This window comes from Pyrus communis, chromosome 3 (genome assembly GCF_041283825.1).
Source record: "Pyrus communis isolate YQ-2024b chromosome 3, ASM4128382v1, whole genome shotgun sequence".
Taxonomy (NCBI): Eukaryota; Viridiplantae; Streptophyta; class Magnoliopsida; order Rosales; family Rosaceae; genus Pyrus; species Pyrus communis.
In genome coordinates, this window is record NC_142567.1 from 6608022 (window position 1) to 6625449 (window position 17428).

Sequence of the window (17428 nt, forward strand, 5' to 3'; positions counted from 1 at the left end):
TGGAGAAGGATATTCGAACTGGAGTGCAAAAGTCGAAACAAACTACTCTAATCAACTTGATTAAGTCTCAATATACACATGAGCGGCCGTGAATACTCTCAACTCACGCATATTTACATAGAGAAGAATTCTGTTGTAGACTGTCTAGACAATTGGAACTACAATCTTGACATGGGCTTTTGTTTTCTTGAAGAACCTCTTGTTCGAATTTGTGATCTTTTGTTAGACGATATTTTGGAAATTGCTAGGAACCGCCTAGTTTGCACTTCTCAATAATTAGTGTTTTTGGGGGTGTTGAGTGTTCAACCCCCATATTACCAAAATAAATATAAATAAACGAGGCACTAAATCCCGGTTAATTTTTTTTTTTTTTTTTTTTAAAGAAGGACAACTGGTGACAAGTTACGATTATCCACCCCTTCCGGGGGCTGAAAAAACTCAAAGCGGTATTTCGGCCTCCCCGGCCACAAGTTAAGCACCCATGAAACAAACAAAAACTACACCAGGTGGACGATGCGTATGGAAGCATACCTACCACCAACCCACTTGGAATATGCTCTATAAGGTCCACATTGACATTGATGCTTTCTAACGGCAGATAGATATATAGATAGATACAGTCTCATGTATCATTATTATTATCCCTGCTTTTTATTGAAATATTTCTCCCTCCAACCTCATCAAACAAAAATATGGAAAAAACAAAAACAAAAAACCAACTGCCTAGTTCCCTTCTCTTAACAGGTGGAAATGTTGTTTCAACCATTATTGGTATCTACAATTACACATTCTTGGTTCGTACAACCAAAAATTCAGTAACCATGGATCATCACCGCTCCACCTCCTCCCCTTCCCGTCGTTTGTGTTGCATGAACGTAAATTTCCTCAAGCCCGAGCTTCTCACTGCTTCGCCTGGAGAAAAAGGGAGACAAGATAATGTTTAGGGTAAAAGAGTAGATGTTTGTGTTTAGCATCATAGAGGGAGAAACCAAGGCATATTCCAACATTGTGCGGTCGGAGTCAACTTAGACGCCTAATGGCGTTCTCGACTTTAATTAATGGTATAAGCGATGAAACAAACTTATCAAAGTAAAATTAGGTAGGTTTTGATGGTCCAACCACAGCATGGCGAAGGCCACCTAACATTCAACATCCTAATTAGTAGCAAAGGAACATGATCCTTGCCAGTATATACATCTACCCCCCGAATTGCTCCCATTGCCTCCACCTAAACCTTCATTAAGGTAGGTTAAAGAAGTAGAAATATAACGTAAAAGTAAATACCTAGTTTGAGGTTCCGATGCAATCACTATTGTAAGCACCGTGGTACAACCCACAACCAACAAAAATATCCACCGGATTTCTTGTTGGTATCCTTAACATACAAACAAAAGCCAAGCGAAGAATGCAAACAAATAATTTTGTCTAGATCTATAGGGTTGGCCAATTTGCATCAGAGCAAGTGTTGTAATATACTAACAGTTGGCCTACGTTGTAACAACTTCAAAGTTGTAGAAATAATCGGTAAACAAACAAAAAAATCATATGACGTTAAAACAAGGGATTCGGGCATTTGGAGTTCAAATCCCTTTAATTAGAACCTCCCAACCTAATTTTAAGTCCACAATTGTGTCCTTTAACGAAAGCGGGAAATATGACACATTAGAGGTAGAGGAGAAGTGTTAGGTTCATCATGGTATCAAAATGGGAGATCATTTGTTCAAATCCTTGAAACCCTGACCGTCCTATTTTGCTGAATTCCAGATGTTGTGGGTTAACAACCCCACAAGTAAAAGAGAATGTTTAGAAGTATATAAAGAATAATTGGTGCACATTATAATAATCGATGTTTTGAAACTATGGCACATTAACGAAATCTATCATGAATGTCCAAAAAGCTAATGGGCAAAATTAGCAAAAAGTCCATAAGTAAATTATGAACAATCAACCTCAATGCATAGAGAGAACATGGGCATACCTGGGAATACAAGAAGGTTCCGAAAATTGCAATAGCAGCTCCAAGGGCATTGACAGGCTGGACAGGTGTGCGGAATATGATGATGGAGGATACTATGACGGATATACGTTTCATGGTGTTTCCTATGCTAAATGTCAAGGGAGAAATCTCATCCAGGGACATGTATGACACTTGGTTGTAGAGATGATAGAAGACACTCTGAGCCGCCATCCACCTATTGGATGTAATCAACAGCAGCATAAGTAAAGGCATTTATAAAAACATTCAGAAAAAAAAAAAAAGGTATCACTGTATCAAACAAGAACAAACACAAAGAATTGTTCCTATGGGGATTCAAGTTCCAATCAGCAATTACACCACATGGTCTCTGCAACAACATCGCCATAAGTTTCCAGCTCAATACACGAAATATAAACTATGAATTCATAATATAACAAGTAACCTGCACCTTATAATCACGACTGTAAATAAGGCAACATTCAATAATTCACACAGATTTAGTACTGGTTAAACTCCTCCAGTACAATTACATCAAGATAAAAAGACCTGTACCATAAAGAACGAAGCTACAAAACCTACAGAAAAAGACAAGAAAACAGATCGCAGGACCCTATTATAACTATCAGTTAAACATACCAAAGGAAGTTCAAGACCTACTACTTTGCATGTAGAAGGATTCCATGATCAGTAAGAATGAGATCATCTGATTAGATGTACTTCTAGCACACTACCTTCCAAGCAATAGCATTGTGCCTTATCCCTTTCATCGTGTGCATTTGGCTAAGCTGCTAAGGACATTCAAGACATCTCTAAAAGAGACTATATTGTTTTCTCGTATTTTTTTAGAGTAATCTATAGAAGAGAATTGACTTTGGACAGATTGTGAAATAGGATATAATTAAGTGAAAATTAAAAAATGAACAAATAAATAATACACTCGTAGAACAATTGCACAAGAGTAGTTGCATAGTGATTATCTTGTTCCCAACACGGAACATCAGTTATCTGCCTTAGTTTCTATTACGAAAACAAATACATTAGTTTCTATTATGAAAACAAATACATGCTAAGAACTGCAAATATCAAACCACACAATAAAATTTTAAAACATATCAGAGTCAGTAACAGGCCAAGAAATCACAGTTAGTAGATGACATGTAATTACCATATCAAGTTGGGTCCAATTTGAGCAAAGGCTGAATCAAATCCAGCTTTCCACATCTGTGGTCCCTCCACCGCAATTGCAAATGGTGTGAGAATTATTAGAGACATAATGGATAGAAGAGCATAATAGTTCATTCCGCTAACAGACTTCCCCTTCATGCCCTTCTTTGAAAATATGTTCCGAAATACAAATGCCAAGTTTGATATCATAGCCCCCATGAATCCTGAAACAACCAGTAAAAAGACCGAATTTAAGTCTCTAGAACCTTAAGAAAAGCAACAAAATTATATTATAATTACAATATAATGACGGAATAAAATCCTGCAACTAGCCAAAACTCATCCTGCTTTTTGGAAAAACTAGAAGGAGAAAGAAACTGTCTACGACACCCAACTTTAGATAAAAGAAAATAAACTGAAACTTTGGCCAAATAAGTTATATTGAGACATATAGCACGAAGAATGGAAACTCAATTTGGTTGCATAAGAATACAAAGGCAAAACATGTATTGGCGTATTTTAATTTTAATATGTATTTGTTTTCTTTTCCAACGGAGCCTGACAAAGGTTGCAAATACCAACAAACCAATAATTTTACAATTCCATTCCCTCTGGGACAAGAACAAAACGGTTACCTATCATGTTAAAGTTAAGCTCTGTCAAGGCAGCAAGACCGCAACCACCGATGATTGGAAGGAGGGAAAGGTAGACCGATGTAGGGAAGGACTCGCCCAGCAAGAACCTCGAAACCAACACACTGAAAGCTGGCTCTCCACTCTTGATGATATGGGTGAAAGAAACTGCAACCTTAGACATACTAACAGTAGCTGCTACATGCCCAATCGTATGCGCCACAGCAACCTGTTCAGAGATATCAAACAATAAAATCACAACCCATAATCGAAAACCGAAACAGAATTTTCAAGCAAAATGATGACAAACCACCAAAGGTTCTGAGTCATTGTATGGCTGGAAATAAAAACTTATCTCTATAACTTTCTCAACAATTAAGACCTCTCAAGTTAAACTTTCTTTCCCTTAATTTGCTCAGCTACCAAACAAAATAGTTATTTTCACAGAATAAAAGACGCCCAACAATCCTCATTCGATATCCATATCGAAATTTCAACACCATCAAACATAACAAGTTAAAAACTTCACTTTCCATCATATTCCTCCATTCTCAGAAACCCCAAAAGCATAATATATATACATACATGCATATGAATATATATATATATATATAAACCAAATTAAAACCAATTGAACTTACAGGAAACAGAGCTTTCCAGAACTCCATATCAACTTTGGGGGCCTCAGCAATCCTGGTGGCCCAAGAGACCAGCATGATCAAAGACCCACATGCCAGAGACAGGGTGGAGGTCAGCCATGGGAAAGGGTAAGCATTCAACACCTTCTTGTTGTATATATTGAACACCACGTTCAGCGCCCACCACATAGCAAAATACACACCGATCTTCAGCTTCTTCGCCGCCTCCACTTTAGCATCGACCTTCGGAAGCTCGACGTTGGACTCGATCGGCTGTGATCGGTCAGCCTCGAACGCCTGACATTTGATCACACTCATTCGAGTCGGCTTCGGCAAAGCTCCGAGACCGCCGATCGCAGACACGTGCAAGGCCTTTTGCAACGAGATTCCTGATCTGTGAGGCTGGTGCGCCGGAAGAGAAGGCACAAACAGCGATCGTTGCACCGGCGGCGGTCGTGTGCTGCGCCGTAAAAAGATGTCGGACCCATTTGTCACGCCGGTGTATTGCTTCACGGAGCAGATCATGGTGGGACTTTTGGAGTGAAAATTCAATTGGTTTTCTGTGAACACGCACAGAACAAAACCCAAAAGAGATCAAATCAATGGGGTGGTGGTGGTGGAGCAAAAAACAAAGACAGAAGCAAATTATGGTTTTTTTGACCTGAAAAGCTTGAATAAGTTGAACCCAGAACGGTAGATCTTCAATATATAAGAAAGATCAAAGCTTTTTGAATAAAAAATAAAAAAAAAGAAAAAGCAAAGGAACTATTTTTTATTTTTTATTTTTTATTTATTTTTTGCTTTCATAGATTGTTGACCGGAGAAGCAGGTCTCAGAAAGCAGAACAATCAAATAAATAGGATTTATATTTTATATATTTTAATTGAATTTGTTGACGGTTGGGTTTGGTGGAGGGGTGGCGTTGAAATCTACAAAGGCAAAAGGGGTTGGGGTTTATTTTCTTCTCTGAAATGTCAGTCGACAGAGAAGAGAACGATGCTTATGAGGTTGCCTTGCTTATTTGCAATTTGCTACCAAAACTGTCACATGAGTTCGCATCCTTTTGCATTAAGTATTCCATCAACTTTCTCTAATTTGGAAGGGAGTAGTATAAAAGCTTATTTTTAGTTACGACACTGGAGTTCAATATTAATTTTATTTTGTCTTCCTCAAAAGTCACAAATACTTTTTAAAATTTAAAATTCGTTCTATTTTAATTTGTGAATTTTTTTTTTTTTTTGAAACTCATGAGTTGCCTCTTGAAATATATGTGAGACCCAACAATAAAATTATGCCAGATATAAAATAATTTTGATTATAAATCTTTATTATGAGTTAACATTTAACAATCAGAAAATGTTAAGCTTAAAATAAATTGAAGAGATGAAAAAGAAAAATAAAAAAGAAATGGATTAGTCTAGTGCACCTAGTTCAAACTTACATAAGAAATTAATAGATCTAAAGCCAATGTGATGCGGATTTTGAGATTTATAGAAACGACTTTTGAATTTCAAAAGACAAAATAAAATTTTGAGTTCTAGGAGCAAAATGAATTGAATTTTAAAATTTAAGAAGTAAAGTGACAATTTTTTAATTACAAAAATAAAATGAGATAAAAATCGACCCTCATAAGCGTAATATAAACTAAAAGGTACTTTTCTCGGTTAGGATACAAGTCTTTCTACCAGAGAAGAGAACAATGAGTATGAGGTTGCCTTGCTTATTGCTATTTGCTACCAAACGGTCACGTCAGTCCGCATTTTTCGCATTAAGGTATTCCATCAACTTTCTCTACTTTGGAAGGGAATACTATAAATGCTTATTTTTAGCTACGCTTTTCAAATTAGAATTTGATTTTATTTTGTCCATGTAACTTAAAAGTTATAATTTTATTATCTGAAATTTAAAATTTGTTTTACTTTGACTTATAGACTTTTTTTTTTCCTGAAACTCATAGGTCATTTGGAAATATATGTGGGACCCAACACTAATAAAACTATGTCATATATGTAATAGTTTTGATTTTAAATCTTCATTATGAGTTAACATTCAATATTCAGAAAATGTTAAGTTTAAAATAAATTGAAAAGATGAAAAAAAAAAAATTAAGAAATTGATTAGCCTAGTGCACCCAAATCAAATTCACATAAGAAATTAATAGATCGATGGTAATGTGGAGCGAATTTTGAGATTTATTAAGACTTTTGAATTTCAAGGGGCAAAATGGGATCAATCGAGTTCCAAGGGGCAAAATAGAGCAAATTTTGAGTTTCAAGAAATAAAGTGACAATTTTTGAGTTTCAGAAAGCAAAGCGAAATCAAAATTGAGTTTTAAGAAGCGTAGTGTAAACTAAAATGTACTTTTCTAGGTTAGGATATGGTGTGGCTGGGTGTAGTAATCAGACCTTCCCATGTCATTCTGTACGTACGATTTGTAGTGGAGGAAAATAGCTCAAGGAAGCATCTCCAAAAACCTCTTTAAAATGAAGAACTTTGGACCGATACATGCATTTATTTAATACATGGATAAATTACAGACAATCATCTCAATTATGGGTTGAACCATAATTCATATCTCATATTTTAAACATTGTAATGTCATACCTTAACTTATTACATTGAAACTAAATTTTTTGTCAATGTGACTGTTAAATGATGATGTTGCACGAATGGGGTCCACTCCTTGCCCAACTGGATTAAAATATTGATAAAAAATTCTTAATTTATTAATACTAATATTCCTAAACCCTAAAAAATATTAATATTAATAAAAAGATGAAAATTGTAAAAAAAACAAAAAAAATAAAGAAATAAAAAAGTTTAACAAAAAGCTCTCGGTATTGTTCACTTTAATGAAAAATCACATTTTTACGCTAAAAAGTCAATACTATTTAATTTACCTTTTATTTTATCTTTATTGTTAAAACTCAAAGTTTCCAATCCATTTTCATTAGCTTTTCTAAAAGGAAAAAAAAAATGAAAAAATAATTATTTTTATTCGTGGGGCTTGAGACTGTTGGAGGTAAAGAGGTACAAGCTTCCCATGTTGCGCAGGCAAGCTCCACGAATCCATATCTACCAAGTTGCCTTCCGCCCGCGGATCTCGGGACCAAGCTCATCACTGTCGACGTTGACAATTGAATCGAGAGGATTGCGAATCACGGTTCAGCATAGCAAAGTCATAGGGAATCGTAAACAAGAAAGACCCAATTGGCGGCGGCGAACTCAATGGAAGAATGAAGGTGGTTCAAGTTCGGGTACTCCGCTGCATGGGCGGATCTACATAGAGATCCAGGTGGTCCCGGGACCCTCCAAAATTCTGGAGAAAGACTTGAGAGAACCTTTGAGGACTGCCTGATTATTTGGGCAGGATCTCTTGGCTGGGTTTAGATACACAATTGACGGCGAGTGGCTACAACCTACGAAGAAGAAGAGTTCTGCTTTCTCCTTTTCTCTTTTAAAGCTTAACACGCGGTCATTTTAAAGGCTTGGCTTTAATAAAACGTTGCGTTTGTTTTTTTGTATCTTTTAGGGAAGGGCTGCATAGTTGTTTGTTGTCCCTTTTCACTTCTGAAACCCCACAAACTCGTCCCACCCACATGTCTTTACTGTTATATATAAAACTAGTGCCCTGATAATTTTATTTTATCCTAAAACCAAAGAAACTCATATTATTCATAAATGTAGCTGTTATTATATAAAATTTATTAAAAAAAAAAGTTGTTTGATAACTATTTTGTATTCATTTTTTTCCTTCTGTTTTTTTACTTTTTTTTTTTTTTTTTTTTTTTTTTTTTAAACTAAATTTGTTGTACTTTCTTCTCTATCATAAGATTAAAATTAAACGATGAGTGACTGTGATTTTCATAGACCCTAGAGTCTAGGAGAACAAGACTCATCTTGTTTGTACCAACATTTAAAATTGAAAGTTATGGTTTCATGTTTCAATGCAATTTTCATCTAAATTTTTTCTTGAACATTTACCTTAGGACCACCCAGGATTAGATTCCTGGATCCACCACTGCTCCGCTGGCAGCTAACCAGATAAGTTCGTGCGGACGAAGATGGAGTCGTTATGGATGGCCTGCGAGAGTGAGATTCAGATCCACCAGCAGGATTTAGGGGATGTATTCAATTGGGATTTTGAGGAATTTTAATTATTTTAATGAATCTAGGGGTATTCAATCAGGATTTTAAGTGATTCTCTAAAATTCTAGGTGTATTCAATTATAATTTTAAGATAGTTTGAATTTTAAGATAGTTTATTAAAATCCTTAGAAATTCAAGTGTATTCAATTAGGATTTTAAAGAAGTTTATAACATTTCAGGTGTATTCAATTAGAAATTGATTTTAAAGAATTTAAGAAAATCGAGGAATTATAGGGAATTGGAGAGATTTCGTAGTGTATTTTAAACATCCACAAATCTCACCTCTCCTCGTGAGATTTCGAGGGAATTGAATCAAAATTTTATATGGAATCTCTACAAATCAATTAAACTCCATAAAAATTTATGGATTTATAAATTTATTAAAGTCTCTCGAATTCTCAATTGAATACACCCCCTTAAATGCCTTCACACCATAAACCATCTAGTCCCAAAGTCCAGCTTCTCATTTAACTCTTTGATTTACTCGATTTTTCAAAAATTACTTCAATTTATGGTTTGTATCTGTGTTGTGTTTGTTCTCACAAATTAAGAATTTTTTTTATTAATATTAATATTTTTCACTTAGAAATATTAATATTAATAAATGAAGAATTTTTTATCAATATTTTAATCCAGTTGGACAAGGAGTGGGCCCCAAGCGATCGGGAGTTCAAGCAGATGTTAAATTAGGATGAGGTTTACTATTCTAGTCTACAGGCTAAACGAAATCCTGAGTATCGACTATCGTGTGAGTCTCGACCAATGTGTAGCTGCGGCTATAAGTAATGGCATTCCCCATTAAGATAACAGGATTCAAGCTTATTTGTGTGTGTGCGCTTGTTATAGGTAGATGTAGATGTGAAGGTGCCTAAGGAACCGCCCTAAAATACGTTGTTAGAGGCGTTGGCTATTCGTAGATATGTTATACAAGCTATTTAGTTGCTTTCAATCCTTAGTTTCAACTCTTCAATGAGTCTTGCTAACCCCCAGTCGTAACTCTACCTTGTACTCTTGCAACATCATCATTTAATAGTCAAATTGCTAGAAAATTTAACGGAGATCTGACATTGCAACAAATTCATAAGTTGAGGTATGACATTGCAATGTTTAAAATATGAGGTATGCGATTGTGGTTCGATTCATAGTTGAGGTAATTTTATGTAGTTTACCCTTAATACATTCATAATATAGATAAATATGATGTTCTCTCTTTTGAATTGCATATCTAACCGTTAAATAATAAACATAATAAGATGCTCTCTATCTCATTCTCTATATTAAGTTTTGTGGACAGTTGTTAATTAACTTTAAAGAGGAAAAGAGAATTTTGAGTTAGCTAAACATAAACGGTTATTAACTAACAAGAGAGAAATGTTGAATGGCTGCGACAAGTTTTTCTACCAAATACAACTGGGGTAAGGTCCAGCTTGCTTGTTTGCCACGAATATATTTCCTGCTTTATTGACTCTCTTTTTTTTATGCTAGGTCGGATCTATCGGTTCCAAGAGACAATGACTTAATATTGAAGTATATAGTGTTTGTTAAAATAGAGAATGTTATTAGAGATACTGGGTTAAATTGTTTAGCTACATAGTTATGGACACTATTTAGTAGCTAAGCTAACAAAATTTTAAAGAAATTGCTATAGATACTCAACAACATAACATTACTCAAACACGACAAAACTTCCACTTAAACACTAGAAATGCACTACAACAACACTAACAAAAGACTTTCAAAATGACAACTTTTAAAGAGTTGATTGATAGTTCCCTCGAATGTATTATATCTGAAGCCATTTTCAAGTCTTTTTTTTCTAATTTTTGTAGTGCATTCCTAACCAATTTAATTCAAGTTTCATAAAACTTCAAAGCTTTAAAGTCCCGAGTCCAGATGTAATATATATAAATGTAGCAATCCAAATACATAGGCAATTTGTAACGGTGACACAGAGCCTAGAGCATTTGCGTATGTATCCTACTGTTGAATGACATGTGTGCTTACTAGGAACATAGAAATTAAGAAATGAATGAGGATCGGAGTGAAGAGATCCTCTTCGGATCTCTCCCACCAAAGCCCATCAAACAATTGATCCGGACCTTTGAAATTTGATTTAACTGCTACAAACAGGAGGTTCCTTTAACGATTATAATAATTTTAGCCGTTAGATCAAATTTCAAGCCCCCGAATTAATTGATTGGTGCGCTTTGGTGGGAGAGATTTAGAGAGGACCAACTCACCTAGTAAATCTCGTTCTTGAATTTGAGGTAAGACCCACATGAAATAATTACATTACTCCACTTCACATGCTCCCACATGTGTGGCGACACATCGTGGTTTTTTTCCGAAGAAAAAAAGATAGCAATTTATCGAAGGCTTTGCAATAGCAATCCATCAGAACTATTCAGACCAAAACAGAACTGTGTATTTTCTCATTGAAATTATTGAAGTTACATCATACAGCAAAACCAAAGAAACTTGCATTATTACAAAAACTGGCTTAAGTTATTTAAGAAATGTGCAACACAAAATTTCCCTTCAAAGAAACAACCGAAACCGGCAGTTCTTCCTTTGGTTGGCAGATGCCGAACAGGCATCCTCAACCAAACGACGAACTGCATTTCTAAACTTTCTCTCAAACTGTGGCTACATAAGACACATTTAAGGAAATAATGAAACTTCTATTTTCCATGGTCCTTTTACTTTTACGAAGACGGTCCTTTGGTTTGCTCATTCGTGGCCGCAACATCAAAGCTTCAAGTGCTTGATGGCGGTTTGGACATCCTTATCCCCTCTGCCACTGCAGTTAAGCACGACCTTGGCGCCGTTGGGGAGCGTAGGGCACAACTTCTCTAAGTAAGCCAGTGCATGAGATGTCTCCAAAGCCGGAATTATCCCCTCCAGTCTTGATAATCGTTTAAAAGCTGCATATGCGGATAAAAAAATGATGAAGGATGTGCAAAGGGAAAAAGAAATCCATTGGAAGTTTGAACCAAGAACAAAAAAAGCCAGAGGAAGGGAAGGATAAAGTATGGTTAAGGGACTTAAGAACAAGACATCACAAGGACACTGCGACTATGGGGCAAAGAAAAACGTCAAAGCTTATTAAGGTCTGTACTTCTTTGTGGTATCATTTGAGGACCATACGTTAAGCTTCAGATGGAATGGCAACCAAGGACGAAATACATCAATACTCGATATGTAAAACAAAGATTCATCTATAGATAACATATCAAACAATATGCATACCTAGAATGCTTCCCCCCACCATCTACCGAAAGATGTCAAAAGAGAGCATAAAGTAAAGTTGAGTGTAAGTGCCATACCTTCCAATGCTTCTTCATCAGTAATGCTATAATACTCAGCACGCCCCATGTCTTTCAGAAAACTATGCTCCGGGCCAACTCCAGGGTAATCCAGGCTGAATACCACACAAAATTCATACGATTAACACACTACAAGCCATACAAAAATCGATAGCCAAAAAATCCAATTAATTGTCATACCCTGCACTTATAGAATGAGGCTCAATAATTTGTCCATCATCATCCTGTAACAAGTAGCTCATTGCTCCATGCAAGACCCCAACTTCCCCTTTGGTCAAAGTTGCAGCATGCTTTCCACTGTCCAATCCAAACCCTGCAGCCTCCACCCCAATCAACCGGACATCTTTGTCGTCAACAAACTCATGGAAGAGTCCCATGGCATTTGAACCTCCACCAACACAAGCTACCAGCACATCTGGCTTCCCTCCCCACTTTTCCAGTGCTTGTTTTCTTGTTTCTCTACCAATCACCTTGTGGAAATCCCGAACCATCATAGGGTATGGATGTGGGCCAGCAACAGAGCCCAAAATATAATGAGTTGTCTCGACATTAGTCACCCAGTCCCTTATCGCTTCTGAAGTAGCATCCTTCAATGTTGCTGTCCCAGAATGGACTGGTCTAACCTTTTTTTTTTTTATAAAACAGGAAGAGAAGTTGCAGTTCAAAATACATAGGATTAATAAGAGCAATACATCTGGCTTACGTAAACATTAACAGTTTAGGCCTTTTTCAAAATATTGAGATTCTCAAGAAAAAGAACAAACAAATTTAAAAGAACTGGTCATCCATGTTAAATTCAGTTAATTGTGCTATGAAATGAATACACATTTTTCTGTGTACACTACACAGAGAAGATGCAATGTGTATGTTCTGATCAGAAAACCTATCTTGCTAAATCACGCCAGAAAAGATAAAATGGTTTATAAATTTCACAACTTGGAAATATAAGAGCTTTTTGGGGTGAAATATAACTATAAACTTACAACTTAGCATAAGTAAAGTCATCATTTCTTGACTTACAGAACAAAACAACTGTTGGCTAACCATCCATGTGATGGGAACTAGGACGAATAAAAATTATGTAAACAAACTCCCTTGAGAAAAAGAAGCTAAATTTAGCAATCCGAGCAAATTTAAAAGTATTCAACAGATGCGAAACCATGACTAATCCAATTAGGCAACATAAGGGGCAAGCATTACATATTAACAGTATGGAACATTCCACAGAAAGACAATCGAGAAAAATATGGCCAATCTGTCACCTGTCGGTACATTCCAGTTTCATAGAACATTCAATGTCAGCTTATAAACAGACGCTAAATTAAATAATTAAATTGCATTGCTTAAAAGAAGTTGCAGAATCATAACAAACCTCAGCCCCCAGAAGCCGCATTCTGAAAACATTGAGGGCTTGCCTTTCCATATCTTGGGCACCCATGTAGATGATACACTGCAATCCAAACCGAGCACAAACTGTGGCAGTGGCAACACCATGTTGTCCTGCTCCAGTCTCAGCAATAATCCGTTTCTTTCCCAATTTCTTAGCAAGCAAGGCTTGGGCAACGGCATTGTTGATCTTATGGGCCCCGGTATGGTTAAGATCTTCCCTCTTCAGGTAAACATGAGGCCCTTCACCATTAGGGCGTTTGTAGTGCTCAGTTAGCCGCTCCGCAAAGTGGAGAGGAGTTTCCCTCCCAACATAGTCCTTCAAAATGCCATTCAACTCTTTCTGCAAAATCACACGGTCATCGTCAATAAAAAAAACTGTATAATCCCCAAATCATAAAGATATCTTCATCCCATTTTAATATTTAGTGTATGCATCCTACCTTAAATCGGATTGAACAAAAAAATGTGAAAGATTAGAAAATCATCAATCACGACAATCTTTGTTAATTAGTCCTAATTTGTTCCTAAACACACCACATGACAACCAAAAAATGCAAACATTTACATAAAACAAACCCTAAACCGAATAACAACTCCTACAAATTCAAATTCTCTAAATAATTGGATGCAGCATTGAAATGAGAATTTCACATTTAAAAAAGAAAAGAAAAATAGGAATGGAAGAAGCAAAATTGACAGGACCTGAAACTCTTCGTCATTAGCGAGAGCGTGAAACGCGGCCTCGAGCTCAGCGAGCGCGTGCATTAGGGTCTCGGGGACGTACTTCCCGCCATACTTGCCGAACCGGCCAAACGAATCGGGCCGGGGCAGAACCGGGAAGGCGCCGTTATCGTTCTTGTCATCCATCTGAAGAGCGGCGGAATCCCGGGTGAGACTGCAGGAGATGGATGTAGGGGCAGCGGTGGCGCGGGAGGTAAACTTGAAGGGAAGTTGGGTGGAGGAGGAGGAGTAGGGTTTTGGGAGCGGCGGGGCGATAAGGCGGTGGGTTTTGCAAGTGGTGGAGGCGCTACCGGAGGCTGCTGCTGCCATTTATGAGGTTTCGGAAGTGACACGCCCAAACAATTGAGAGGAGAAACGTCGCCTTTTTTTTTTTTTTTTTTTTGTTTTTTTTTTGTTTGGAGTAGAATAGTGAAGAAGGAGGCGAAGAAAGTTGTGCGAGAAGCTAATTTAGGGGTTTTTGACGATACATGTAAGCGATTAAATACCAAAGAGGGAGAGTTGGATATCTATAAACCAGCTAGAGTAAGAGAAAGGAAGACAAGGAACCTAAACCAAGTGAGGTGCATCAAGGATGAGAATGGAAAGGTTCTTGTTAAAGAGAACACGGTCAAAGACAAATGGAAATGTTATTTTCATAATCTTTTCAATGAAGGACATGAAGGTAGTACTTCTTTGGGGGAGTTGAGTAACTCAGAAGAGTGTAAAAACTACTCCTTTTATTGTCGAATTGGGAAGGAAGAAGTGGTTGTAGCATTGAAAAAGATGAAACATAGAAAAGTAGTGGGCCCAGATGATATACCGATCGAAGTGTGGAAAGTTTTGGGAGAGATAGGTATAGCATAGCTCACATATCTTTTCAATAGGATTTTGAAAATGAAGAAGATGCCAAATTAGTGGCGAAAGAGCACTTTGATGCCTATCTACAAGAATAAGGGTGACGTACAAAATTGCATGAACTATAGGTGTATTAAGTGAATGACTCCTACAATGAAGATCTGGGAGAGAGTAATTGAGCATAGATTGAGGCAAGAGACATGGATCTCAGACAACTAATTTGGGTTCATGCCAGGGCGCTCAACCATGGAGGTAATCTATCTCTTACAAAGATTGATGGAAAGATATAGAGATATGAAAAAGGATTTGCACATGGCCTTTATAGATTTGGAAAAGACATATGATAGGGTCCCAAGAGACATTCTCTGGAGGATTTTAGAGAAGAAAGGAGTACGAGTAATATATATCCAAGCTATAAAAGATATGTATGATGAAGCAAGGATTGCCATAAGAACTCACGAAGGACAAACCGAAAGCTTCTTCATAATTGTAGGGTTACATCAAGGCTCATCTTTAAGTCCTTACCCTTTTGCTTTGGTAATGGATGAGTTAATGGGACATATTCAATATGATATTCATTGGTGTATGTTTTTCACAGACGATATAGTGTTGATAAATGAAACTCAAGAATGAGTAAATGCGAAGCTTAACCTTTGGAGACAAGTGTTGGAATCTAAAGGTCTTCACCTAGGTTGGTCAAAGACAGAGTATACGGAATGCAAGTTTAGTGCAAACAGAGGCTCAACTGAGTTAGGGTGAGGATTGGAGTTCAGGAAGTGCCAAACAGTGATCGTTTTCACTACCTAGGATCTATCTTACAAAAGAACGGAGAGTTGGATAAAGATCTCAACCATAGAATACACGCTGGATGGATGAAGTGGAAGAGTGCATCCGGCATGTTGTGTGATCGTCGTATGCCACTGAAGCTCAAGGAAAATTTTTATAGGACAACAATAAGGCTGACAATGCTTTATGGCACGGAATGTTGGGTGGTGAAGCATCAACATGTACATAAAATGGGTGTAGCGGAGATGAGAATGCTTCATTGGATGTGTGGGCACACGAGGAATGATAAGATTAGGAATGAGAATATCTGAGGTAAAGTAAGAGTAGCCGAAATTGAAGGAAAAATGAGAGAAAATTGGTTACAGTAGTTTGGACATGTGAAACGAAGACCTACTAACGCTCCAGTTAGAAGATGCGATTACGGGACAGAGGTTCAGGGCCGAAAGGGGTAGAGGGAGACCTAGGAAGACTTTGGAAGAGACTTTAAGAAAAGACTTAGAGTACTTGGATCTAATGGAAGAAGTGGCAGATGACCGAGCGCAATGGCGTTCTAGGATTCATATAACGACCCCAGTTAGTGGGAAAAGGCTTTGTTGTTGTTATTGTTGTTTGGAGTAGAGTTTCTAACGACTTTTATAACCTCCTGGGGACAAAGGTAAAAGGTTAGGTCAGTCGAGAGAAGAGTCGTCTGATACGGTTCGGTATACTAATAATAATAAAAATGATTGAAAATTTGAAAAAAAAAAAAATTCAACTAATTTTATTGATACTTGATGTATTTGACTGTGTTTCTGAGAAATTGAAAAATTTATCAGTGGAGTGAAGGGATTTACCTAAAAGTTTGAATTTTTTTCATTCAATTACCCACCAAATTGTAAGATTACCAAAATATGTTTTGCGCACGTTGGATGTATTATGTATTCACATTGTTGAGAAACAAATTGTACAACAATATGTAAACAAATAATTCACTCGACACAATTTCATCCTCGTTCACTTTTCCGAAGCGGGTTTTATTAATTTGAGTTCGACCTATTCTAAACTATAAGTATATTAATTACAATCCTCCGTTAAAAAGAAAAACCCTTTGATTCCAATACGAATAAATTGTAACTTGGGGATTTGGGTGTTTGATTTTGATTTTGTGACTACACCTAGGTAGAGCCTTAGATTGCATACGTACCCTTGTTGAGGGATCAAGTCACTCGTAGTTCCTTATGTATTTGTTGGGGTTTAATGCCTTGTGCAATTTCAACTCGTGCAAGTAAGGAGCATTTGATGCCTTAGGCTCTTGTAGGCGAACTACTTCGAGTCACTTGGAGCTTTTGATGTCTTATGCAGTTTTAGTTCATGCGGACGAGGACTTTGAGCCATTAGAGCTTTTGATGCCTCGCAATTTCTGCAGCGCTTTTGTCCCTCTTTGTATGCTTTTACCGTCAATCTCCTCTGTGCTTTCCTGTCTCCTCTTTGAAGACTTGAATTTTCCAAGTCTGGAATAGTACTGCACAGCCGTCGTGTATGGCTGCAGAAACTTCACAGAGAGCTTTTGAGCTTCTGCAATCTGTTTCAAAGTGCAACTTTAGAGCCACTTCCGCTGCAGCTTGTGTTTGCTTCAATGCGATGAATGCCATTTCAATTCCCTGCTTTTTGACCGACACGGTGGTAGAGACGATTTTGGACCAGGGGACTTTTTCTTTCCTCAAATTCTCGGCTTTCTTGCCTTCGGATGTCTTCCGCATTTTCTGAAGGCTTTGGGTTATTCTCGCCACTGTCGGTGGGATGGGAATGGCT

At 37.1% G+C, this 17428-nt stretch overlaps 2 protein-coding genes across 2 annotated transcripts; both read right to left on the reverse strand.

Annotated features, from left to right (window-relative positions):
• Positions 1-607: 607 nt before the first annotated feature.
• LOC137715355 (glucose-6-phosphate/phosphate translocator 1, chloroplastic) lies at positions 608-5498 on the reverse strand. Its single transcript, XM_068454651.2, has 6 exons — positions 5074-5498; positions 4416-4972; positions 3778-4003; positions 3144-3366; positions 1979-2192; positions 608-912 (listed from the first exon to the last, which is right to left on the reverse strand). The coding sequence occupies exons 2-6, from the start codon at positions 4935-4937 to the stop codon at positions 901-903; spliced, it is 1197 nt and encodes a 398-aa protein (XP_068310752.2). The 5' UTR covers positions 4938-4972; positions 5074-5498; the 3' UTR covers positions 608-900.
• A 5466-nt stretch (positions 5499-10964) lies between these two features.
• Positions 10965-14620, reverse strand: LOC137715074 (tryptophan synthase beta chain 1). Its single transcript, XM_068454295.2, has 5 exons — positions 13979-14620; positions 13260-13616; positions 12068-12510; positions 11888-11982; positions 10965-11485 (listed from the first exon to the last, which is right to left on the reverse strand). The coding sequence occupies exons 1-5, from the start codon at positions 14324-14326 to the stop codon at positions 11310-11312; spliced, it is 1419 nt and encodes a 472-aa protein (XP_068310396.2). The 5' UTR covers positions 14327-14620; the 3' UTR covers positions 10965-11309.
• Positions 14621-17428: the final 2808 nt, after the last annotated feature.